We start from the raw sequence: 24,289 nt of genomic DNA, 5'->3' as shown, positions 1-24,289 counted from the left end.
TGCCCTAGTCCTTGTGAGCCTGACCTGAAGATTGGCAAACAGTGTGTGTGAGTGTTTTTTCCTGGAAGCGCCCCACTCAGGCTTTTTTGTGTTTCTTGCAGCTGCCAAAGCTTGAGAGGCAATATTTAGCTGATGTTTTATTTGCTCCCGTTTGTAATTGCCTTCATTTGCTTCTCCTAGAACTGTCCTTTGTCCATGTCATGAGTATGATGACCTCACTGACACGACTGATTTTTCTTGTCTCTGAGGGAGAGCTCTGATGTTGGTAGATAAACATACTCAAAATTGTGTGCCGTTTGCTTTACCTGGGAGCTCACTTGAGTCATGCAGCTGGGGAAGGTAGCAAAGGTGGGATAGGATAGATGGATCAAGCATGATTCTCAGCTGCTTTCTTCCTTTGTTGGCTGCAGAGATTTATATGAGAGCACAATTTATGTACCATCCTCTAGTACAGGCACCCCAGCCCAGAATTTGCACGGCAGTTTGCTGATGCACCGAGCTCCTGCTGACTTCACCCTGGTGTGCACAGCTGCTTGTTTGCATACACATCATAGAATGTGTGAGAATCTCAAGTGGTGTCAGGCTATTGAGGGAGTTTCCATTCTTCTTGTCAGCATCAGAATTTGGGAAAGGTTTAAATACTAAGGATCAGTAGTTGCTAGATTGGTGTGGGAAGCATCTTCTTGCTTCTGAGCATATAGGAAGTATTGAAAGGCTGCAAGTACTTAACATACATCTTTAAGTGTGGGAGCCTCAGAGGCCATGGTGATGGGCAGCAGCAAAGAAAGCCCCCCAAAAAACCCTACAGAACACAACCCCTCCTCCAAACTAAAACAGACCAGAAGCTTTTATTGCTTAAAAATTGTTGCCTGTGTCACAGTGACAACTGCTATCAGCTCATCCTTTTTTTCATTGTGCAGACCAAGTGAGGCTCTATAGTGCTTGTAGCTGTAAAATCAGCTGCCTGTTGCCCTCTACGGAAAAGGTGGGGGTGGGGAGAAATAACTTGTACCCTGTGAATCAAACAAAAAGTGTCTTGACTCTGGCATGCCCTCAGACATTACATCACCACTCAGCCTTTTCTGTTGACATTACACTGGTATAGGAGAGTTTCAGGAATGCACCACTCACGGTACTGCAGGCTGTTCCAACTCCCTATAAAGTTACAGCCCTCATTATGTTGAAGTCTCTGTGCTAAACAGCCCTGGTTAGGGACAACATGGTTTTCAGCAGGACAGAATTGTTACACATGTGTAACCCAAGTAGCTGTGTAGGTGCCAGGGGTCTTACATGGTTATGCTTTGCCTTTGTAAAGAAGCGACACTTTTCTTCTGTGGTGTTCTTTCTGTCACCTAACTGAAAGGGCATTTTTCTCAGGAAGTAGCATTCAGCAACACCTAGCCTTAAAAACTAAAAAGAAGACAGGGCATTAGTCTTCTAAAGAATATGTTGTGAGTTTCCTGTGCTCATAAGACTGTCAATGAACAGTAGCCTGTTGCAGTCAGCGTTTCTTCATACATGCAGAAAGGCCTCGGTGTGCAAGTGTGCTGCTGTGCTTGGGTAAAATGAAAATCAGTGTCTTGTTCTGTCTTAAACTGGCTTCTTCCAAAAATTACTGACGAGGTTGTGTTTTACTGTATCTAATGGCAGTTTAAGTCCCAGCTATACACGCAATATTACACACATATATATATTCAGAGTCCTTACAGAAGAGACTGGGCCTTTTCCTAAACCCTTCTTACTCTGATCCCCCAGCCCCCAGAGCACCCTGCCAGCACTATTTCCTGTCTCACTTCTCTCCTGCATTCCTGTAAGCCCTTGGGGGGAGGTTTTTAGACCTCTGGACAATAGTGCACAAGCCCAAAGGGTTGAGTGTTGCATTGGCAGTGTTTCTTGTTGAGCTGCTACAACTAGGCTTTGTCTAGAGACTGAAGAAGCAATGATGAATTCTGGAGGATTTTGACTAACAGTGTACTTGAGTGTGTTTGAAAAAGTAAAGTAACAGTTGGCTGGAGACCAATGAGAGCAAATGGTGTCCATGAGTTTCATCCAGGTATGGAAGAGTCCCCTTCGTATGCTCAGATAAACTCATCGCTTTCTTTGCAATGTAACAGGAATATTTTCCCTGTGATGGAAATCCGCAGTAAGGGTTTCTAAGTTGCTTTTGTTCATGAATGAAGTTACTGTTATGGCCTTTCTGCGTGGCAAAAAGGCAGCTGTAAAAATGTTGATGGATTATTCCTGATGATGCTTCTGTAAACGTTTAAAACTGCCCCACACAGAGCTGGCTGCTGGCAAGATTAGAGATCAGAGTGGGAATACAAGCTTTTGGCTTTGAATTGTACGTACTAGAAGCAATTTGTATTTCTGCAGTCTGCTGTGTCACAGCTTTTCTCGTTCCACTTGGTGAGATAGGCATGCTTTTCACTGAGAAACAAAGTTTCTGTTGTAAAAAGCCTTTGGGACCTACCTGCTCCATTCTCAGGCTGAGATGGAAAACTTTTAAGCGCTCTCTTGTTCCAGTTTCAATCTCCCTGATAAACAGTCTCAAATACTAGGGCTTGCAAGCTGCTGGCCTGGCTCCTCTGAGAAAAGGTGGTTGTTTTTGAAGCAAGTACGTTCTTACACTTACAGTGTTGGAGATTACTCTGTTTTTGCACAAAGGATACGATTTGTGCCCTGAGGGCAGGTACATTATTTTCTTAACCATAAGTTTTCCAAAGCACATTTCAGAAATAGCTTTTCCAGTTATGTCTCTTCTCACTTTGAGAGACAACAGTGAGATTAATAGCCTGCCCAGGAGACTGTTCTTGAGTTGTGTTGTAGGCAATGTGTGGAGGGACTGCACATCCTGCCCCTTAAAGCACCTGTGCAAAGCACTGGCAGAACTGTGACACGTTTTAGACGCCTCTGCTTCTTCCCCAGCATGAGGGCTTGGCATTTCTTCAAGAAGCTAAGGGACAGCTTGTTAAAAGCCTGAGAAAAATTGTGTCTACTCTGATCTTTTCTGCCCCAAGTTCCATTGGCCCCTCTGAGGAAAGACATGCTCAAGTGAGTGGGAAACAAGGTTTAAGTTTAGTCTCTCAGAGCCAACTCTTTAGTAAAGCTGTAAGCAGCAGCGTGGCTTTTGAGTCTCTCCAACAGCATTTTCTTGTTAGTAACTTTGTAGCAATCACTTTTCAAACGGTTATCATCTCATTCATCTACATCTATTTATGGTCTCTTTCATCTATTTGTAATTATAGGCTGATGGTGCTTTTTGGTTTGTGCTTTTGGGAGAAGTTCTCCTGCTATGTTCTTGTTCTCCCCTACATCATTAGAGCCATTCAAAGGACATGCTGATCCTTTTGGAGGAATGGTCCCTGTCTGCTGGTCCCTTTTCTAGGGCCAAAAGCTTAACAAATGTCTCTGGAAAGGGGGAATTTGATGGAAGCAGGAAATGTGGATTTTGGAAACTGGAAAAGAAGGTTTGATGTTGATAGACTTTGATTGAAGTACTCCATATTGAGTAGCACCTGAGGAACATGGCTGGGGAGGTTTTCTTTTGAAAGCTTTCAGACTGGCAGTAGCAAGATTAAACCAAATTCCCCAGAGTGGTAGCAGTGCTCTGCAAAATGCAATGCTGATGCTGCTCTTTCGAGAGTGTAGCAGCAGCAGCCTAGATCTCCAATTATTCCTATCAGCTGTTGTGATTTCCTTGGGGAGGGAGAAAACGAGAAGAATTACAGTGGAATGAGTGGGGAGCACTAGTCCAAAGTCATCCTGCCAGATTCCCGATGGTGGTTCATTTTAAGCATTTTGTGTGTACTTGAAGCTCAGGCTGAATTTGGGTTTTTCTCCAGCAGCAGGCTCTAAACACGCCAGAGAGTTTTCTTCCTTCTAAGGCAAACTTTTGAATCAGCAGCTTGTAGTCATCTGGAAGCCTTTTCCTGTCATTGTTGGTAACAGCTAGACAGAATCTGATTCTTCCCTTCTAAAAAAACTCCACTATTAATTATTAGCAACTGCTTTTTCTGTCTAATCTCACGTTGGTGTGAATATTGTGAATGTTGGCTTCCGAGTCCTGGGCAGATACAGCAGCAAAAACACAGACGATGAAACAGGTGGTTTTAATATTGGTCTCTCCCTGCAGACATCTGAGCTTCTGGAGCAGTGTCTGGTCTGACTGGGAATTCAGTGCTGCACTGGTCCTTGAGGTTATGTTCTGCTTGGAGTTTGTCTTGGGGGGGAGGGCAGGATGGGGGACAGCACACTCAGACAGATTGTGAACACAAATGGTTTTGTGACTTGCCTTTGATTTGATTGTCTGGACTTTTGTTCTTAAAGTGAGTGAGTAGAAGGTACTCTGCTAGGAATTAATGTGTGGCCTGTCCCCTCAGGACCAAAAATCCTTAGCCATGATTAAAATGGAGTCTAAAAATATGCAGAGCATGACACTCTTTCATCTACCCCACCCCAAGCCCTTCTTTCTCTTCTTTCTTTCTGTTCCTTCCTTTTTAAAAGTCCACTTCATTCCCTCGGGACTTCAGCCTTATTAACTAGGGCTTGGTGTGCTTCTTAGCAATTATTTCTTTGAGTTTTCTAGCAGTATGGACTTTGGCACGTTCTCAATCCTTCTTCTCCTTTCAACTAGAGAGGAAAACTATTGGCTTATTGTTATATTAATAATGAATACATCAAAGGAAAACTTCCACAGATGATCATGTAAATGTCCTAGTAACATCAGTCCAGCTGTGCTGTCCAGAGGCTTTGGGTCCCCATTGTCTTGTGCAGAGAATGCTAACTAGAGTTGAGTTACTTTTTCAAATGTCATGGAAGAGGCATGTGTCTGGCTCTAGCAGCTTGGGTGTCTGCTCTTGAAGCTTCAGCTGCCACATCTTTCTTGCAATAGCTGCGGTCATGAAGTTGTGCTTCTGGCAGTCTCTCAGTCTCTGTCTGAAGAGCCCTGTTCTACTTCTCAGGCCCCTGTCACTTGGTCTTAAAGAAAAGGACTAAAGGAGTGCATTGGGAGATTCAATGCTATATTGTGAAAACAGCAGGAAAATATCTACCTCAGAGGCATCCTAAAAGGGAGAGTGGAAAACGTGCTGGCTGCTACAGTGGTGGTAGTGGAGTGGCAGAGGTACCAAGTAGCTGAATATTTTGTGGAATATGATCTGTTTCTGATAGATTATTGGCAGAGCTAATGATCAAAATGAAGTTCAACTTAATATGCAAAGCTTGCAACTCACAGCCCACTGCTCACAGTGTCCAACTTGTGCAGATGACTTCAGCAGTTAGTGCTTTTGGCACTTGGTGGCTGTCTCGATGGCAGGATTAAATCCTTGAAGTGCTGCTTCAGAACAGCTCAGATCCTGGGTCTAGGTGTAAATTGTGATGCAAATGCTTTATTAATTCCTGATTATTTTCTCTTAATTCACTCCAGAATACTTTGGTCAGCTGTACTGGATTGGTTCAAATGTCATTACACAATACTGCAGGTGTGGCCTCAGAAACACCAGGCAGGGGAAATAATCACTTGTCTTGACCTCCTGGTTTACACTCTTGGTAGAGCAATTGGATTGGCACTGCTCTGCATCAGTGCAAGGTCACTCTAAATGTTGGTGTCTCCAAAGCAAGGCAGGGCATACACAGATCAGTGGTCTCTGCAGGTAGTGTGTTCTTGTTTGGTGGGCAATGATATGCCAGATTTCTTAGACAGTTGGCCACTGAGTCTTACAGTGTGTTCCTCTGCAAGTCAGTTTGGAAGCTGATTGGAAGAGTCTCACAGTCAGTTTGCTGCACGTAGGTAACGTGCTTTTCCTGTGCTGTGTGCCTGGTGCAGGGTACCTGAAGTCTGTCACTTTGTGGCCTGCCATTAGTAGGTGTGTTTGATTTATGATGTGAGGTGCTGTTTGACTGTCATGTGTGAGAGCTGTTAGAACTTGTTAGTTTGGTTTTGAGTGTTTTTTAAAGGACATTATGCTTATAACTGGAAGATGCTGAGCTTTCTGGCTGTTTTGAAGTCTCCATTTCCCCCGTGTGTCCTGGGCAAACACTTGTTGCTTCAGCCACAGAATTTGATAATAAACAGTAACAATTGGCGACATCTTGATCAATTTAAACCAGGTTTTTTTCTCCATGTTGCATGTCTTATGTAGCAAAACATATTAGAGATGCTTCCTTTCTGATTGCTGGGAGGTTGCCTACGTGAGCCTGTTGTGGCTAACATTCATAAGCAGTCAAATGAAAGGGAAGCAAGTATTCCTGGCACTGTGGGCTCAGTTTGGCAGAGGTAAGCTGCCCGAGTGCTTGAACATGTTGGCTTGTAGAAATGACTTTCTGGCTTGGAAAGGATGGGGCTATGAGTGATGCAGAGCTAGTGCACACAAGTTCTGGAAGGAACTTTTGTTTGATCGGTGCATTTTGTCTGTCAGAGGATGAGCAGAGCTGCATTCATAAGTGCTTACTCACATCCTACCTCTTAAACAATAAGAGAATGGTTGGTCTGTGATAGCAGGAAACCCGAGAAGGGGTTTTGGTGGTTGGTTATTGCTTTTCTGTGGCTGGAAACATCCAAACACTGCACAAACGTAATTAACATAGCAAACACAATATATTCCACTTTATAGCAGTTTTCCCTGTGTTACTGTACAATCTTTTTGCTTCTCTGCTCCTCTGTAATTCCAGGACTTGTCCTTTCACTGCTTGATGTTACTTTGCTTGATAAGTTTATGTGTCCCTGGAGAATGAAGGACAGAAACCAGTTACGTTTGAGCCAAACAAACCAGACTCTGTCTCCTATCAAAGGTTAAAAAAAGGACAAACTTGCCAAATTTCATTCTTTTTTTTCCTTCCTAGTGAAATTAAAACCCCAATTCTTTGACAGTATTGCTTAAGCAGAAACCTGTAGTCAGTTGAGAGCTAGAGATTTGTGCTGTCTGCACCAGTATAACTGGAACTGGGATCTGCTCTTGGTTCCACTCTGTATCTTCTCATTTCTAATTTGGGAGAGAAGTAAATGACAGAGAGTACAATTTATTGGAGGAGAGATATTAGGAGACAGGGCACCATTTGTGCACTCTCATAACTGAGGGGTGTAAGCTTTTTGCCACACCAAATGTCACCTGTCATTCTGGCGTATACTTTGCGTAAATGCAAAGAATATTGAGCTGCGTTAGGCAATGTGCAATTATGCATTTAAGCAAACTTCTGTACAATGAAGAGATTGTTCATGCTCTGTTGATAAAGGGCAGCCCTAAAGGGCAGAGTAGCTGTAACCTGGAAAAAAATGAACAGTGCCATAAATGTGGGGGTCTTAAAACCACTTGAGCTTTGCTGACAGTGAGCGTTTAGCTCCAGTTTTGTTCAGTATTAAAGCTTATCCTCAGTGACTGCCTTTTAGTGGTTTTAGTAGTCTGATGAGCCAGACGCGTTGTGTTTGTTGCAATGAACGTGCTGGCTTTCTTCTTAGATACGTGTTTGATGGAGTTTTCCTTGGTAGTTCAGGAGATGAGAAAAAAAGATGAAAGGCTTTGACGTTAAAAGAAGGCCAGAGCTGTGGGCTGCGAGATAGGAGAGCTTGATCTAGACACGCTTGCATTGAAGCCAACCAAAATCCACAGCCTTCTTTAGTAAAGAAAACATACACTTTGGGCAGCTGGCATGGGTCAGGTGAAGCGTGCTTTTGAATTTTGGTCTGTGTCTATGCATGTAACATTTTTCCGCTGGTACCTCACACCCATTTAAGGGAAAGTTGATCAGCAAAGAATGATACAAATCACTTTTTCCCTCTCTTTTTTGATTTGGAGAAACTAGATCAACAGTAAAGGAAGGAAACCCAAGCGATACCTTGTGGTAAACTGCATTTATTTTTACTCCTAACAGTACATCCTTTCGGGCTCTGATGACTTCAATTTGTACATGTGGAGGATCCCTCCAGATCCCGAAGCAGGTAAGTGTTGTGTTGGTTTGGATCTGGGGAGGGGGCAGGTGCCTGACAAGCAGTAGCTTGGGTTTTTGTGCAAGATTGCTGTCCTCACTCTGCCTCTGAGTCTAGGTGAGATTCTGATGAAAGCCGAATGGGGAGGGTTTACAAGTGTCCAGTTGAGTCTCTGAACAGCAATGGCCACTGCCAGTTGAATGTTTTGTCGTACTGCTTTTCTTCCTGTTTCTCATGTAATAACCATTTAAATCTAGAGGAGCTGATGAAGAGAAAGACCTGTGGCTGTAGCAGGGTGTGCCTTTCCTCCCTCTTGTCTATCAATGCTGCTGCTTCTAAGCTGATCCAAGGTCACTGCAGAGTTTAGGATCTGTTACTAAGAAATTTCATCTCATAATGAAGCCTGCAGAGTAGAATGGTGCAGGGTTCACAGGCTGCTCCTGCCAGCTCCAGTGCTTTGGCCTCTCTTCCCCTCTTTCTTTCCTCTGTCACCAAAGCCCTCCCACTGAGCTCTAGTGCAGAGCAGTTAGGCTCTCTTACTTTCTGAGTGGAGGAGCACAATCAGCTGGTGGAAGTGCCCAGGTCTGATTCATTTCTGACCTTTCCCTGTGCCGGAGCAACCTTGCTGAGCAAATTACACAGGCTCAACTCGGTGTGAAAGTATGGGAGAGGGGTGTTAAAGGAAAGCAGCAACGTGAGGGGGATGTAACAGTGGTATTGTAGATGCCACAGCCGGGCAGCACCCGGTTTGATACCACCTTGCATTGTGTCAGGTTTGGCAATAGGGCACTCTGAGCCACAGAGCATCAGCATATCCCTTCTGTTGAAACAAATTGCTGGGCTTTTTTACACGGGTGTTGGGTCTTGACTGAAAGAGTCAAGACTTAAGGAAATGTGCTGCTGTTCCTAGTTTTAATGCCTCTGACAGATTAAACTGTTCATTTTAGTGCCATTAAGTGGTATCCTGTGGTCTCAGGTGCTTTAGCAATAGTGAGAGCAGGCTGCAGGCTGTGTTAGAGGTCAAATGAAAAGATTTTGTTTCATTTTCCAGTGGTGTTAATCATAGCTGTGTAATCCACAACTGAGAGGAAGACTGGCCTCCGAAATGTTTGGCCAACAGCAGGGTTTTGAGGAAAATGCCATTCTAACTTTGAATTGCTTATTTAGCCAATGTTTGGTGCTGCAGTCCAGAGCTAAATATACTAAATACACCGTTTTACTACTACTTAAGGAATTTCCTCTTAGTTAAAACAAAGGATGCCTACATTTAAACTAGCTATTTGTCCTTAGGTTGGTACGTTTGGGTTGTAGGATGATGTTACAGTGTTTTGCATGTTGCTGTACTTGTCCCAGCTCCCTCTGTAAATCCTGGATTTGAGATTTTGTGTTTAGCTGATGATGATACTCACAAACTCTTTTTTTCCCCAGCAGCTGCAAATGACAAACTTCTTATCTGGGACCCGTGCACAGAGTGATAGCTTGAATTACCACAAAACAGTGTCTTACCTGTTTGGGTCAGCTTTCTTGCTTCTGATTCTCGTAACTGGAGGAAGAGTGTCAGTAAACTTGCAACATTTCAGTTACAAAATTAATTACTTAATGTCAATTGCCTTCAGTGATTGCTTAATGGGATTGGAAGATCCCCTAGAAGAAACTGTGTCTTAGTCTCTCATAACTTGAGCAGTTCTTCTAGTGAAACATTATAGCGAAGCTCAGGAGCTAGAATGTTAGACCTAAAGGTTCGTTAGACCTTAGGGTATTAGACCTAAAGATTCGGCTTCTGTGGCAAATAGCTCATTAGGCAACCAAATCAGCTGTGATAGGCTTACTGAAACTCTTCTTTGTTCAGCTCTCCTTGAGGAGGGTTGTGTCTGTTTGAATGTGATGAAACATCCTTTCTTAAATCTCGTCCAATGGTGCAGATGAACTGCTCGGCTGGAGAGGCTGCTGTACTTCCTTCTTGGAGGAAGGGTCTTGCTGTAGGGACATGGAGACCTTGGAAAGCTGCTGTTTCAGTGGACAACTCCTCCTCATGTTTCAGCTTAAAATAGGAGTGTCTTTGGGCCTATGATCTGAGGGGGTGGAATGTGGTCTTTCATTTAAAACGTTGTACAAACTAGACAGGATGATGTAATGTCCTGTACTGTTGGTTGGTGCTTTAAGGAAAAATATCTCTTTGATGTCTGCTTTCCGGTTGAGTTTAGGCATTGTGTTGCTATAAATGTTTGTGGTACAGCTCCCTTCGATGACAAATGTTTTGCAAGTCTAACTCTCTATAAAGCTGCATCTTTTAAAAGCTCTGAAATAAATGATTGTGCTTATGTACAGGTGCAGCAAGTACTGTCTAAGGATTGGATTAGCAATGTTTCTGCACGAAAGGTGCAGTGGGAGGAACACACCAGTCAGACAGTGGCAAGTGTGTTTCATGGTGGAGGAATGTGGTTACTTGTGTTGGTGTTTGGCCAGCAGAAGGGAACAGTTTCTACAGGTTCTTTCCAAATGATCACAATTTAGAGGTGTCCTCCCAGGAGCTTGTGTTGAGTCTGGAAACTCTGCCAGTGGTTTTGTTCACTGCAGTTACTAGACAAGATTTACTTTGGGGTGGGGAGGTCTGGGAAAAAGGGGGTTTGTTGCTAAATTGCTTAGGAAGCCATTCTTTTGAAGAGCTTTGTTGTCTGTCTTCCTCCACAATCTTCCAGTATTGTCAACATGATTTCTATGCCAGAAGGTTGGCTGCTCTTTGCCACCTTTTGTCTTATCTTGCAGATGGAATAGTTTGCTCATTTTCCCACTTTCTTCTCCATCCAAGTTCTACCCACTTTCCACTGTGCTTCAGAAGTAACTGCTGGCTGTTTGGTGAATAATTTCTTAGCTGATTTCCTCTTTCGAGTGTAGATCCCAGTTCTCTTCAGTGGCAGAATTTCTAGCAAAAGTAGTGCACGAGTCCAGCAGCAGAAAAGCAGTGCAGGGTTACCATAGCTTGTACTTGACTCCAAGGCAAGCTAGAAGTGAGGAGAGACATCAGCCCTGCGTGACCTGCTAAGCAAGACTGTTAACATAGGAGCACTTGGGGCAGTTTTTAAAGCTAACTCCCATAAACGTGGTCTCTTTGCTGGTAAAGAATCCCCGCTCCAGACAGACCCAGACATGTCTTGTGGGATAATGGAGGGCTTAGTAGACCAAATGTTTTGCAAAATGGCATTTGCATTCCTCACCCGCTACTCTGAATCATCTTTGCAGCTCAGAGCTTGTCTCTCGCTGCTGAAACACTGCCCAAAGATGCTGCGGGAGGGATATGATGTCTGTTTGTGATTTGGAAGATAGCTGGGGATCCTTCAGTTTACATGAGCAGGCTGTCACCAGACTTCTGGAGAACTTCACTAAATCAGAACAGCAAACTGCATTTCAAAACCTCTTCTGAGTTCTGTCTTTGTAACTGCAAGCGAGGAAGGGCCTGTCATTGTGGCCCAGTTACTACACTAATTGCACCAATTTTCAACAGAACTGATGCAATTTTTCTTCCCTTTTTCTTTCCTCCCTGGTCAGTGTAAATGCAGACACCCCTTTGGGCTTGAAAAATTCAACAACCGATCCTTTCACAACATTTGAACAGGGTTATCTCATTGGAGACAGCTTTGGTTGAAGTTCTCAAAGTACCAGGCTGAGAAGTGAAGATGAATAACAGATGATTAAGTGTTTCTTAGTGTCTGTAGCTATTTTTGAGGTTTTTATATGGGGGCACACATGCATGTCTACGCATCCCACTAGAAGGGACCCTGCAGGGCCCTGTGCTATCAGGGTAGGAGTGCTTGTGTTTGGATCTACCTTCTCTGGCAATGCGTCCCTGAGGAGCCAAGCCATCTGCTGGCATGCATTGTATGAAACAAATACAGGTGTGTGAGTGAGCAGAGAGAGTCTTTTTCAGGAGTCTTGGGTGTCACTGCTCTGAAGGCAGAGACCTTCTGTGCTATGCATCTTTGCTTGCATGGTGCTGTGCGTTTGCTTTCCAAACTATGGTATCTTTCTTCTGTTTGTGCATCATGACCTCATAGAACTCAACTGCAGGACAGTGGCCTGCAGTCTAAATGTGTCCTGCATCATTATTAATGAGTAATAAATTAATTTCAAATGAGGTTTCCACTGCAATGCCAAGTACTACAGTGGAATGGTATGCTGTGGCACACTGGCAGCAGCTGCAAATGTCTGGTTCTTCTCAGGAGTTTTCAGCACTTGGAATAATTCACAAGGCTTGTATGAAGTTATGCTTTAGCCTGTGGAACATCTTTCTCCCTTATATGAACAACCAAGTGGGACTTCTCTTTCCATGTCCTAGATAGAAAGGACTTCTTCTTAATGAGGTCATTTAATTCCTCTGTTGCACAGGCAGTGGAGGATTGTTCCTTATCCCTGCAAGTTCTCTGGTGCTTTGACTTTTGCAAAAGCACTTGGAACAACACAGGTTCCATTAGTGTAGAGGCAGTTACAGGATTTCTACACTAGGGCACTTCCCTTTTTTTCCTTATCCTTCAAATAATTTGTGTTTTCTGGGTTTTGGCTGGTTTTTAATACAGCAGCTTGTGGAACTCGTGCAGGTGAAGGCAGATTCCCGTCCAAATGTCTTCCTTCTTACGATTCCCGAGTGGTTTTTAAGCTGTGTTGGTGTGTGCCATCCAGCATGTTCCCAATGTGTGAAATGTCAGCTCATTTGCATAAATATTTGTGAAACTGCATAATTAATGAGGCTCTCAGAAGCATAATGTTTCAAACATAAAATAACAAGGCAAACCAAGAAGTAATCACTTTGGCAAGGTAGCAGTGACACCTGCATCAAAGCACCGTGGTATTCCTTCCTGCTGTCTGGACCAGAACCTGTAGGTAGGCCTCTGTGTTGCCAAGGGTGTGGAGGGGAAATGTGGTTTAAAATGCACACTTCAGGTGAGAAGTTCTTTCTCCCAGCTGATCAAGTGCCATAGGAGGATGTTAGTTATTTTTTGGAGGCTTTCTGTTGCTCCTCATGAGCACTCATTTGCAGGGTGTTGATGGAAGGAGGTTTTCTTGGTGTTTGATCTTGTGACTCAAAAGCAGACTGAAAACAGAACACTGACCAGCAGAGCTGGAACACTAAACCACTGCTCAGAATTGTCTAGGAGTGTTGTGCAAAGCCAGCAATCTGCATCCCTTCCAGCAGTTAAGGGATTAGAAAGTTAAACCTTCTAAAATTGACATAACCAGCCTCTGAAGGCTTTGAGACGTTATTTTACATATATATTATTAGCAACATGTACATGAGCTAATGGCTTCTGTGTAAACACTGTGGTAACTATCTAAGAATATAAGAGCAGCCATGCTAAAGTAGTTGCAGCACCTGTGCACGCTACAAGATTCAAAAGCAAATGAACACCGCTCCCATCCCCTACAAAACAACCCCAAAAGTGGGGCGTTGCTCGAACAGCAGAGTTCACTTCAGCTGAAACAATACAAATAAAAATGCCAGTTCAAGTGAAGGCAGCAGCAAAGGAAGATGGCCTCAGGAATTTGAGCAATTTATGGCCAGCCTCCACTTAATGTACAGTTGCAGTGGTTTGGTTTCTTTTGCCAACAGACAATGAGCAAACTGAACTCACACTGTGAGGTGGCCAGAAGCTGTATGGCTGCAGCTAAGCCTCTGCTGAGAGACCAGGGGGATTCCAGACAGGTCTGGACACGCGCCTATGTCTGCCACACAGATAACCATGTAATACAGTACCAACTTTGCTGGGCTGCTGTAAAATGAAGGGACTGCTGTTGGGTAGAAGGCTTTGCACTGAGAACACACTTAGAGACGTTGCCCAAGCACATGGGAACTGGAAAGCTAAAGACTGGAGTTGCATCAGGCAGGGGGTTGCCCAAAAATGAGGTTCTGGGCCAGCCTGTTACATTTGACAGAAAGATTGTCAGAGTATTGCTGGAGTCAGTACTTTTTTGGTTTAAATGATTGAAACCTCTCACGCTACTGCAAGAAGCTGTCTGCCAAGATCAGTGATTGCAGTCATCTGCTCCTGGGGAACTTCTCCTGTATGTGGGTAGTTTTAAGGGGCTTTGTGGAGAAGTTCACCTTCACTCTAAAAGGAGTGAAGTGTGTTCTAGTACTGTACTTCCTCTGATTGTACTGTTAACAGCTTAAGAGGAATTTAGGGAACTTGAGTATTGAAACAGAAAGCTGTGGAGGTTCCATCATAGAATCAGAGAATGGTTTGAGTTGAAAGGGGCCTTTAAAGATCATAGGGCATAGCTGTCGTTTTTTACCGAGTTCAGGCAGTTTGGGTTAGACATTGCTTGTCATGGGTCATTAAAACTTGTTTGAGACATTACAGACTTGGAAACATTTCCCAAGCAAGTTGTGTCTCCGTTTTCAAGGCCTTCTTTCCTGGAACATGTGTCTGCTAGGTCAAGATAAATGCGTTGGGACCTGGGCTTGATGTGTAACCGTATACTGTTGCCTCCATAGATGCAGTTGGATTGACAAGTGTGATTTGGCTGGAAGCATTGCTATGGGAGTAGGGCGACTTGCCTTCAGCCCTAAATGTGGCCATGAATGTCTAGCAGGGTGAGCAGAGTAACAGGGTGTGAGGAATCTCATGAAATGGAAAAGAAAACCAAAGGAGCACAGTTTGGCATTCAATGAACTCACTGTCCAATCCGTTGCTTCTCAGTCAGCTTTGCTGGGGAGATTGCCTCCTTGTGATTGCTACCCATCAGGCTAGAGTCAGCTGTGGCACTAATAACCTGCCAATTTGAAAAGTAAATTACAAGGTGGCATAGCCATTACAAGTCAACCTCTGTGTCTGTCTCTGCTTCAGACTTGCAGACTGTGAGTAGTGTCATGCTTTAGGCACTATGGTTTCACTGGTGATTTCAGTAAGTATCTATGTTGTTCTTATTCACATACTTGTCATATTAGGTCAAAAACCTTCATTGTTTGTTTGGATAGCTGAATCAAAGCTAGCTTCCAAGTCCTAATTTGCAGGAAGGATGCTTTCCATCAAACTTGTGCTTTTCATAGGCATGTTGCTCATAAAAATGGAATCCTGCAGCCAACGCAGCGCTTCAGATATTGCACAATAAAGCTGAAGCTCGTTGTCAAATAGAATATGGCTTTAAGTGATGATGAATGAAAGCAATATGAAGATTTAATTACTCATTTCAGTGCTTGTTTTTCCCCCAGGTGGCATTGGCAGGGTCGTCAATGGCGCTTTTATGGTATTGAAAGGTCATCGGTCAATTGTAAACCAAGTCCGGTTTAATCCTCACACTTACATGATCTGTTCCTCTGGCGTTGAAAAGATCATAAAGGTAAGATGAGTCACCAGAAAAAAGTGCTTGTTTGGTGTTTCAGGAGTAAATGCTTTGTTTTTTCTCAGCGTTGTTCTTTTCCACATCCATCCTGCCTTCTCCTCGTACTCTTCTTTCAAGTGGCATGTCTCACTTGCTGGTGGGACTGATCCCAAGTTTTAATTGGGCATTCAACTTTAAGCTCCGTTTCAGTTGTAAAGGTTTTGGAGATAAGGCACAAGATGAGAGTTTCCTTGTTTTGATGTGTTGTGTTCCCCAGTTTCATTCTGTACACAGCTGCAGTACTGAGCATACAGCCCTTCTCGGGGGCATTTGGTCACAGCTGTAACATGGTACCTCCTGACTTGTGGTACTTTGGATTAGAATTTCATAAAAATCTCTCCACAAAGAGTATGGTTGAGCCTTAAGCCAGCCTGAACTAGCTGAATTTGACCCAAATACTGCCTCGGGAATCCTTCTGTAATTGTTGTGCACGCTTCTGCAACAAATCAATTCAAAGTACCTTTCTGTGTTTTCCAGAGGAAACAGGACTCTTCATACCTTCCACAGTGCGTCCTTTCTGAGTCCTCTAACAATGTGCAGTATTTTTAGCAAGTTTGTGCCTTTTTGTGTGGAATGTAAAGAGATGACAAAGTGTATTAGGTCCTGAAACGTTCTCTCCTTAAGGAAAGACAGCCAATGTCATTGGAGCAAGGCAGGAACGTTTTTGTCCTTTCCAATAGCAGAGGTTGAGGGTGGGGAGGCAGAGGGTTATGCTGCAGTAATGTACTTTGCATTCTGCTGCAATAGAAATGTTGCTGTCATTTAGGTCTGTTCCAAATGCCCTGGTATAAACAAGATGAAAGAAACTGGAATTACTTCATTTTTAAGTAGGATAGTGAAAACTGATGCTACTTCTAGCTATTTGTTGAATGATTTCATTAGCATCTTAACCTGCATGCAGCTATAAATTAGGTAGTTTGATTACCAGTAAATGCCTTAGTCAGCTACAAGTTGTTCTGTATCCCTCTGGCAGGTTTGATCACAAACCTATCAAACACAGGCCTTGAACAAAAGTGCATCGACCAGTCTTGGCAGCTGACAGATTCCTTTTCAAGTTCCAAGCAGTCAGGCTGCTGCTGTTTAACGACAGTCTGGCCAGAGGCTTTTGTAAACAATTTTGCTTGGAGAACTTGATTCAGGCAGCCTGAATTCTCCTTTTTAGATTGGAGATCTGCTGACCCTTCACCCTATGAATCCTTCCTGCATGAGTGTGCTTAGACTGTTGGATTAGCATTGGTATAAACATCCCCTGTGTTGCTTTTGTGTACTTGTGCTAGGGTTTTGGTGGGGGTTGTTTTTTGCCTAGTGATTAAGGCTCCAGTCACAGGTTGTGTAACTCTTTCAAAGACACCTCTGCTTGAATGCTTCCTTAGAAGAGAAGCCTGTTGTGATGTTGTGTGTGTGATGGCACTCGTGTAGCTGCTTTGAAGGAACTGAATTCCCCAAACATTCCAAGCTGGAAACAAGCTAAGGGAAAGGTATTCAATGTAGTTAAGTCTATTGGAACCAGAACTTCTTACCCTTTAGTTTTATGTCCCTGGGCCTCAGCTTGCAAGGTGTCCTGTTTGGGGATCGGGTTGTTTTTAAGGCTCATGTCTTGCCTGATCTGTGTGACTTCACTCTTTAAAGGTGCGAGTGGACTAAGGTACTATGGTCTGTGTGTGACCATACAGCGGTGTTCCACCCACTTCTGCAGTCAGGCTGGAGGCTAACTGCTGCTGGCAGAAGGGCAAGCCAGGAAAAACACCACCAGCAGTTCTGAGGGGCTGTGTAGGACAGGAGCCCTTCCCGTGCATGGCCATCTCCTTCCCCCATGTAAATGTTTGTTGTGCTTGCTCGGAGAAGTCGAGGTGACGAGGAGCAGACCTAAAAAAACAAATGGAGTTTGTCCATCTTCCTGTTTTGTTGGGGTCTGTTTGTTTTGATCAGCTTCCTAAGAAGCGTCCTTCCTTTTACTGTCCTTCAAGTGTCTCCTGAAAGTCTTTCTGGAATTAAGTCACAGAAGGTAACTTCACTGTGGCTGGCTGATATTCCCCTCCCTCGACTGCAGGAGCTGTGTGATGGGTTTAAAATGTGCAAGCAAGTAGCAGTTTCTCTAAGCCCTTAATTTTTAGACCCGCTGGCCTAAATTTAGAGAAGTGAGGAACTGCTAGCACCAGCATCAAGGCGTGATACAGACGAGCCATTCAACAATTCCACGTGCTTCTGCCAACACACTTGCTATTTTAATGCTGATTGCAAATGAGATACAATTTCATCTCAGGCCTAGCCCTGCTGAAACGAATAGCACTCACAAGAGTGGTTTTGACCTTTGTGGTTATGGGCTTTTTGCTGCAGTTTTATTTCGCTGTAAAGCACCTGCAGGAATATAGTTCAGTAGCGTGATGGTTTAGGGTTTGGTTTCTGCTGGGACTGAGTGGATAAGATGGTGGGTATGTGTGAATATTCGAGTGAGGAGGTTTCAGAAACCTAAAATAAGACTCAATAAGCTCGTTGCTAAAGAACACTAGAAGCCATGGCTCCAGACAGTGTGTTGTGGACACACCAGCACAGATGAATTGTTCGTTGCCCTCCATTTCAGAAACCTAAACCTCAGTAAAACTGTATGGAAAAGCACAGCTGTGAACTAGAACTGTTGTTTGCAGCAAGCATTCACCATGAGGACTGCAGTGATGTGAACCAGAAAATTGCCACTTTCCCCCGAGTCCAGTGAGTGAGACATTGGGATGTGCTGGCGAGAGAGCAAATCGCACTGCAGGAGAGGTAAAGGAGGCATTCCCTCTGGTGTGTGGGGCCTACAGGAGGGCCCTGGAGAATCCTGCAGTTAGACAGTTCCAGAAAAGAGAAAACATATAAAGCACATAAGGATTTTCAGAAGGAAGTGCTGGTTTGTGTTGGAAACTGGAATCCTGTGTAACTGAGCACAAGGGCTGTAGGTTTGTTTCAAAGTCATCAGGATGTTAAAGATAGCAAAGTGTATTTGCCCATGTTGCTGTGGTGACAGATGAGTGTCATTGTGGCTAGCTGCCTCTGCCTAATCACATCATCTAATGCAACTGGTTTTAATTATGCTCACGCTATGGGCATAACGACTTTTTTGTTCCAGAGTTTGGGGGGTTGCCACCATGAGCACCAGCAGTTCAGAGATGCTCTCTGAGGCACCTCTGCTCAAGGAGAGAACCAGTCTCGTACTTCCCTGTTCTGTTATTGTTCCTATTTTTATATCTGTACTTGGGCCATCGGTGAGTAATACCCAGCTCCTCAATCCTCTGCAAAGACAGAGCTTCTTGATAGGTTATTGCTTCATGTGGATGATTTGCCAACTTGCTTTCTCCAATTTGCTCACATTCTTCCTGGACATGGCATCGGTCAGAGGACCAGAAAAAGGCAAAGGCATTCCTTTTACAGAGAAGCCCGTTTCAGATGTCACAGACAGCACTGGACCACTTGCTGCCAGCTTAAAGGTCCTGCCAAGGACAGAGTCTTGGTCTGATTTCTTTCTGGGACTCTGGCAGGCCCCCGCACTCCCTCATGGCAAAGTGTCTAAGAAGTAGGAATATCCATCTCCAGAGACGTCTGATCCTGTAAAAACAGACATTCATCCAGAACTCCTGTGTCCCCTCTGTTATTATTTACTCCTCCTCTGTGAGCAAATCAGTCCTGGAAGGGAGAAGCCTCACTATGGACTCTTGGTAGCTCTCTGTTCAATACTTAACATAGCAGTGTTTTCTCTGATGTTTGCAAAGTGAGCAGAAAGGTCTGGTAGCACTAACAAGCATGTGGAATCTCTATCTGCACACTTTATGTAGATGTCTCTTCATTATGAATCAGACCTTTCCCAGAGGGGCTTCAGGCAGACAACCTCTCCCCCATTTATACTGGTTCAAAGGGAATCTAAGATCTTTCTGCTTCTCCTGCTTAGAAGAGTTTTGTACAACCTAGTGATGAATGTCACACTGCTAAGGCAGCTCGAGGAAGGGGCATGGCAGCCTGCTTGTCCAGCCATACAGCATGAAGCTTTCAGAGGAAGGCATATGCTTCTGAAACACGAGACTTGCTGAAGTGCTCAGCAGTGGAACAAAGAGGTGAATGTGTCTCAGGAACTGTGAGAGCAAGATGTAGGAAAGCAACCTAAAGAATCAGTGGAAGACAGAACAGCAGCTGTAATGGAAGTGATGGGCCATGGTCCCGGGGTTTTGGGGCAGCTCTGGTACCTAAGTTTGGAATAACTCTGGACTAAAGGTCACCTGTACACCTTCAGTTTGGATGTGCTGAGCAAGGAGCTGCCGGATCGTTTTGCTTCCGATGCGAAAGGTGCAGCGTCTTCCGTAGGAAGCTGGAAATCTCTGTGAATACGGAGTTGCTGGCATTCCTGTGGGCTTTTTATAGTGCTTGCCATGGTAGTATCAGGTTGTGTTATATGTGTTAGCTATGCATCTGTGAGACAAGTGCTGATTATCCCATTTGCACAGGCAAAACACACTTTCTGTCAGCGGTTTTGTCTACTTGGAACAGAAATTGGCTAATTCCTGTTGGGGAAAAGTTAGAGGTTTTTGCCAAAGTCTGACTCAAAAGGCTGACCTGAATGTCGTGGTGTAACCCCACCTGGCAACTGAGCACCATCCAGCTCACTGCACTGGGATGGGGGAGAGAGAAAAGTGAGAAAACTCGTGGGTAGAGTTGAAGACAGTTTCATAAGTAAAGCAAAAAGCTGCTCACACAAGCAAAGCAAAACAAGGAATTCATTCACCACTTCCCCTGGGCAGGCAGATGTTCAGCCATCCCCAGGGAAGCAGGGCTCTGTCATGGGTAACAGGTACTTGGAAAGACAAATGCCATCGCTCCAAACGTGTCCCCCTCCCTCCTTCTTCCCCCAGCTTTTATTGCTGACCACGATGCTCTAGAGTGTGGGGTATCCCTTTGGGGGTCAGCTGAAGAGTCCTTGAGTTAGTATTAACAGCACTTACAGGCAGCTAAAAGCATCAGTGTGTTATCAACATGGTTCTCGTACTAAATCCAAAACACAACACCATATGAGCTACTGGGAGGAAAATGACCCCTGCCCCAGCCAAAACCAGGTTCAAGGATTCTGTGGTTGGTATAGACAGCTGGCATAGAGCTGTTTTCCTGAGCTTGTCAGCATGGTAAAGCCAAAGCATGTGAATCTTTTATGAGCAGAACAATAAGGCAGTGTGGTGGGTAAGCTACAGGCTGTTTCTGCTCACAGTCGCTGTTGAGCATCACGTTATCCATTTACCTAGAATAAAGTGACAGTGCTCGTTCGATGAATCAAGCCTTAATCATGCTGCTCTTCAGTCTGTGAGCAGAGCTGGGAGAGGTGAGGAGATCCAGCTACCCAGTGTGCTACGTGTTACCAGTTTCTTGGAGACATTGGTGGATGTTCTTGGGAGCTTCTCCTTTTCCCCTCCACCCCAGGAAGCCGAAGGATGGCTAGATGGGCAGCACAGTCAAGGCTGTTGCTGTGGCTGAAATCATTACACTTTGCAACGTTATTACCTCACTCCACTTGAAAAGTGGCTTTCAGTAAACCTCTTCTCCTTCACCTTTCCCCACTAACTAAAACTGCTGCTGTGTCGTGAGAGGATGTTGGATGCTTTCTCTCCTTCACGACTGTTCCCTCGAGGGAGTAGTGCGGCTCTGCTTTTCTCCTCCACACACTCAGCTCCTTGCCTGCTGACCAGGTGTGACTGACGCTGCAGCTGGCTGAAATGTTGCTCTGTCACACAAGCAACTCTAGTTTCCTGGGAAACAAGTGCCTTCATTAGTGCCAAGACTGTCTTGTAGGCAACTATTCTTGCTGTTAGTGAGTAAGCAGCCCCTATTACATAAAAATAGAGCCCTGCCATTTGGGAGAAATCACTGCACAATGAAATGTCGAAGGTATGGATGAGCTGCAGTGTGAGAGCTTTGAAGCTGTGGATGGGTGAAGCAGATGCAGGAAAAACACGTTTGTAAAGGAGGAGGGGAGGAAAAATACTCCTCTCTGGAGCAGTTGTAAGGGTGAGTGTGAGGGGTGGAAATTAATCACACCAGTGAGCACCTTGGGGCAGTTCTGGGTGTTTGCACTTGGTTCTGTTTCAGGCGCTCACCGTAGCGTACCAGTTGAAGGGCTCATGGCTGAGTGTTGGTTTTGTGTTGCAGATCTGGAGCCCTTACAAGCAGCCCGACTGCACGGGGGATCTGGACGGTAGGATCGAGGACGACTCGCGCTGCCTCTACACGCACGAGGAGTACATCAGCCTGGTGCTCAACAGCGGCAGCGGGCTGTCCCACGACTACGCCAACCAGTCGGTGCAGGAGGACCCGCGGATGATGGCCTTCTTCGACTCGCTGGTGCGCAGGGAGATCGAGGGCTGGAGCTCGGACTCGGACAGCGACCTCAGCGAGAGCACCATCCTGCAGCTGCACGCCGGGGTGAGCGAGCGCTCCGCCTACAGCGAGTCCGAGTCCTCCACCTCCTTGCGCCACTCCCCGCCGCACGTGGCCGAGGAGAATGACGAAGCTGCCTATAACTTACGGGCCTTGAGAGCGACCGAGTCCCCCTCGGCCAGGGAGGACGCGGCTTCCCGTCAGCAGAGGCTCTCCGCGCTGAGAAAGTATCAGGATAAACGTCTCCTGGCCCTTTCCAACGAGTCCGACTCCGAGGACAACGCCTGTGAGGCGGAGCTGGAGACAGACCTTTTCCCACGGCCGCGCTCCCCGAGCCCCGAGGAGAACGAGTCCAGCAGCTCCAGCAGCAGCAGCAGCAGCACGGAGGACGAGGAGGAGCTGAACGAACGCCGCACGTCCACGAGGCAGCGCAACGCGCTGAGGCGCCGGCAGAAGGCGCAGAAGGAGGAGAGGACTAGCACTAACACGCAGAGTGCCACCCCCTACGTAGGTGAGGACGTCTACGATTACCCCCAGATCAAACTAGACGACGCTTCTTCCTCTCCAGCTTCTTCGCCGGAAAGGAGTTCAGCCAACAAAGAAGTTGTCAAAGAAAGGCCGTCTCCCTGTTCAGACAGTGAATCAGTGGAGAGGAAGATTTACAAAGCTTACAAATGGCTGCATTATTCCTACATCTATTCCGCTGGTAAGGACGGTGAGTCCTCCAGAGGAGAGGGAGAGAATGACGAAGGGAAGCCAGGAACCAGTGGAAGGCACGGTACAGCGCACTCGCTAAGCAAGGAGGATGCTGGGAGCGTGGGGTCAGTGGTTCCTCAAGGCTCCCCAGCTCTTCCCGCTGAAAGCCACAGTAGAGAAAATGTGAAAGAATGTGTCTCGATAGAAAGTCCTAGCAACGGTCGGGGTCACGAACGAGACAATCAGCGGCGGACGGAGGGCCAGGACAGCACCTCTGAAGACACAAGCGGTGGAGGCCTGGAGCATTCTTTTGATACTAAAAAGCTCAATGGGAAAGCTAACTGCAAAGGGCTAAATAATTGTACTGAAGAGCCTTGCGTTCAGACTGCAGCACTTGCGGAGCAGAGAAACAGTCAGAACTGTCAGCCAGCACCAAGCCATTCCTCGCCGGTCCCCCCGTTCCCCACCGCTGCCATCCGCAGTTCCTGCTCCAGGAACTCGAGCGAGGCCGGCGAGGACAGGAGCCCCGACGCCTCCTGCCTCGCCCACAACAACGGCCACTTGCACCTTCGCCCCTCGTGCTTCAACAACGGACAGAGTCAGGCAGAGCAGGAGAGCGTGCCGCAGGGCCTGCCGGCGCAGGCGGGCCCGGGCTGGCGCAGGGACTGCTGCCTGTCGGACACGGACTCCAGCGGCCGCGGGCCGGGCGCCAGAGAGGAGGCTGCTGCCCCGCGGCCCGCGGGCAGCGACAGCGCTCGGGCTCTCGGGGCACTGAAAAGACACAGAGCGGAGCTGGAAGACGCAGATTCAGAGGGGTCGTCCTTAGAGAAGAAGTTAAAGACATGATACGTGCGGACGCGTGCGGTAGCGTGCACTCGGTAAACGGAAAGCAGCGCGGAAGCATTAAAGGCACGTAGAACTTGGTGTGAGCCGTTGTTTGAGTGTCCGTTCCGCTCGCCGGGGGCCGCTTCGGCTCGCCCGTGGGTCGTGCCGTGTGCAGCCCCACGCGCTCCCTGTGGGGCCCGGTCTCCTGTACACACACACGGTTCTGTTCCAAGTAAATCCCCACTAGACGGGTGACCGCGTTACTCTCGTGTGAGCACGTGTCGTTTGTTCAGCCAGCCGCCCAGGGCCGCTGCTCAGGGTTGTGGTGCTGCTCTAGGAAGGACACTGTCCATACTGATACTTGTTGTGTGTCACAGGCTGAGGGAGCACTGGCAGGGGCTGCCCAGATGGGCTGTGGAGGCTCCTTCCCTGGAGACATTCCAGCCCAGCTGGACGAGTCCCTGTGTGCCCTGCTCTAGGTGGTGCTGCTCTGGCAGGGGGTTGCACTGGGTGAGCTTTGCAGCTCCCTTCCAGCCCTTCAGATTCTGTGAATGATTGAATTGGATCACACTACTGGTAGCTTAGGGTGTGATTCTTATTGAAGAAAAGAGAGAAGAAACCTTTCTGAGCCCTTTGTTGTGCTTCAGAAGCTGAGGAAATGCAACCATTAGGGTTCAGAACTGACCCTTTAGAGACGTGATACTCCATCAAGCACTTGCTTCTGATGCAGTTCAGTGACGTTATTTTCATGCCAAGAGAAAAGCCATAGGAAAGGAGCCTCTCTCCAAAATCGACTTTAGACTGTTCCCATGGTGACGTTCAGCTTTGTGGTGGTTTTTCTAAGGCAAAGAACCGAACAACGCAGCGTCGTGGCTGCCCTGAGATGTGCTCGTGTGGCAAGGGGAAGGTATTGTGCTGTGAGCCTAAAAGGCAGGCAGTGAGACATGCTCTTCTGTGAGCTGAACACGAAGGGGTGATGATGATTGTGGCTCCAAGTGCTGCGATGTATCTGGACCGTGCCCTCTGCTTCTCCCCTGTGCTTGTTTTTGGGAGGCCAAGGAGAAAATGGACAGGTGGATGGTG

General features: G+C 46.1%; 1 protein-coding gene across 2 annotated transcripts in view; it reads left to right on the top strand.

Moving 5' to 3' along the window:
• Positions 1-23,305, top strand: part of DCAF5 (DDB1 and CUL4 associated factor 5) — a 53,440-nt gene extending 30,135 nt beyond the window's left edge. For both annotated transcript variants that reach the window (XM_061998880.1, XM_061998879.1), the window contains 3 exons: positions 7,867-7,933; positions 15,126-15,253; positions 21,458-23,305. In XM_061998880.1, the coding sequence (XP_061854864.1) occupies positions 7,867-7,933; positions 15,126-15,253; positions 21,458-23,227 (1,965 nt within the window). In that variant the 3' untranslated portion in view covers positions 23,228-23,305. The remainder of the gene's footprint in view (positions 1-7,866; positions 7,934-15,125; positions 15,254-21,457) is intronic.
• The last annotated feature ends 984 nt before the right edge of the window (positions 23,306-24,289 follow it).

This window comes from Colius striatus, chromosome 6 (genome assembly GCF_028858725.1).
Source record: "Colius striatus isolate bColStr4 chromosome 6, bColStr4.1.hap1, whole genome shotgun sequence".
NCBI classification, from domain to species: domain Eukaryota; kingdom Metazoa; phylum Chordata; class Aves; order Coliiformes; family Coliidae; genus Colius; species Colius striatus.
The sequence above is the reverse complement of the archived record's forward strand: the minus strand, read 5'-3'. Positions and strand labels throughout refer to the sequence as shown.